Source organism: Ceratina calcarata, unplaced genomic scaffold (assembly GCF_001652005.2).
Source record: "Ceratina calcarata isolate Rehan_Ccalc_2016 unplaced genomic scaffold, ASM165200v1 scaffold44, whole genome shotgun sequence".
Classification (NCBI taxonomy): Eukaryota; Metazoa; Arthropoda; class Insecta; order Hymenoptera; family Apidae; genus Ceratina; species Ceratina calcarata.
Genome location: NW_017167821.1, coordinates 793496 through 795264, shown reverse-complemented (window position 1 = coordinate 795264; position 1769 = coordinate 793496). Strand labels below are relative to the sequence as shown.

General features: G+C 29.8%; 2 protein-coding genes across 5 annotated transcripts in view; one reads left to right on the top strand and one right to left on the bottom strand.

Moving 5' to 3' along the window:
- Rab35 (RAS oncogene family member Rab35) overlaps nt 1-684 on the bottom strand; it is a 5398-nt gene extending 4714 nt beyond the window's left edge. The window contains exons 1-2 of one of the 3 annotated variants that reach the window (XM_026815324.1): nt 624-684; nt 181-469 (exon numbers count right to left, since the gene is read on the bottom strand). In XM_026815324.1, coding sequence (XP_026671125.1) covers nt 181-232 — 52 coding nt within the window. In that variant the 5' untranslated portion in view covers nt 233-469; nt 624-684. Of the gene's footprint in view, nt 1-7; nt 51-180; nt 478-623 lie in introns of those variants that run through there. The other 2 variants (XM_018028194.2, XM_026815325.1) reach the window with 2 other exon arrangements.
- LOC108627119 (uncharacterized) overlaps nt 633-1769 on the top strand; it is a 4153-nt gene continuing 3016 nt past the window's right edge. Inside the window, exons 1-2 of one of the 2 annotated variants that reach the window (XM_026815319.1) lie at nt 633-717; nt 1505-1648. In XM_026815319.1, the coding sequence (XP_026671120.1) occupies nt 682-717; nt 1505-1648 (180 nt within the window). In that variant the 5' untranslated portion in view covers nt 633-681. Of the gene's footprint in view, nt 718-941; nt 1350-1504; nt 1649-1769 lie in introns of those variants that run through there. The other variant, XM_026815320.1, reaches the window with a different exon arrangement.

Genomic DNA, 1769 nt, shown 5'->3' with positions numbered 1-1769 from the left:
TCATTACCAAGTAAATTATAATATCCTATAAACATTAATTGTGATAAATTGATTGTTTTCTATTGAAAGTATCGACGACATGTCACACTTTGTTATAACAAACAGAACCTTTTTGTAACGCATCACTTTGTATCCTTATCAATGTACGTGTTTAATGTCGATGAAAATGGACACACTTACCGCTATCTCCTATTATTAGAAGCTTAAATAAATGATCATATTCCCGGGCCATTTTGACATGTATGACGTTCACGTTTATTAAACGCTTCCTTGCGAAAACAGCTTGAAATATGAACGATACATTCACCGTATCGTAAATGGTTTGGATTATCTATGAGCAAACGCGTGAACTGATGTTGCTAACTTGATACAAATTGCAGCAACGTTTGCGATTTATCCAAAGTAAAAGACTCCAGTATCAAATAAGCGCCATGTTTATTTGCCGTGATATCACGATTCATTATCACTACTGGGGAAAAAATTATATTCGTTAGCGTTGGTGGATATTTCATATTTACTGCGAATAATCAACGCTCTTCATTTCTTTTAAATGGCTCATTTTTGTGCAATGACGATTTTACATTTACTTGTCGTATCATTTTGATAAAAAAGAAGAAACGTACTGGAGGATATTATTCAATGAAGAAACCATTTCGTAGAACTAATTATATCATATAGTAAATGTCGATTATAAGAACTGAAATTAACGTAACAAAGGTAATGCGTATTTGTTTAATAATTTATGTAAATTTAACATATTGATACTATTTATTAATTGTTCAGCTATTCAAATGCCCAATATTCATTTATTATATATATATACGTGTGTGTGTGTGTATATATATATGTATATATATATATATATACATATATATATGTATATGTATATATATATATATATACATATATATACATTAGTAAATAGCTAGATAATAATTACAGAACTCAGAAGTTTGACTTATTTTTCATTAGTTCAGATCAGAATCGTTTATATTATACATGAAAATTTAACATTGGATTTGGTTTCACACCTCACTTCACGTTATTCGTAACTGCGTGAGATATTTAAAAAAACTAAATTCAAGTATGTATGGAATATATAAAGTATGTACGAAGTACAATCAAACTACATATATGTACATGTGCATATGTACAAAGCAAGTTTCAAATTTCAATCCTAACTCTTAACGTTAGACGATAGTTAGTCGATATGTTTGAATTGCTGTAAACCGACTCGAATATCGGTTAATGTATCTCAAGTATCGTGAAGAAATCGGCCGTAATTCAGTTATAGAAAGTAGAATAGCATCACCAGGCATCACCTTGTACTGTATACAACAAATTGTAAGGTAATTTGAATAACAAAGCTTTTAAAGTTACTGCGTTGTAGTATAAGTGAATAAACGTTATTATTTAGCCTATATTTTTCAGAGATTTTATAAGTTGAATTTCATGTGATTTTCCTATTCTAACGATTTACGTATATATATTTTTTACTTCATAGATCGGTTTTAAAATGAATTTGTCTCGTGACATACAGAAAATAAGGCAGGTACCACTTCCAGATGATACCGCCTTGTTCGTACGTCGAAGAGATTATAATGAAAATCGAGTATTCAGAAAACCGAAAACTCCACCGAACGCTCAAGTAAGTATATTTTTTCATTTTATCGGAAATTTGAGCATCGCAATAATTTAGAACCTGTTTCTCCAAGTATCGTTTAACACTTGAATATATATTTGTTTGTTGAATCATGTACTTCTGGAAT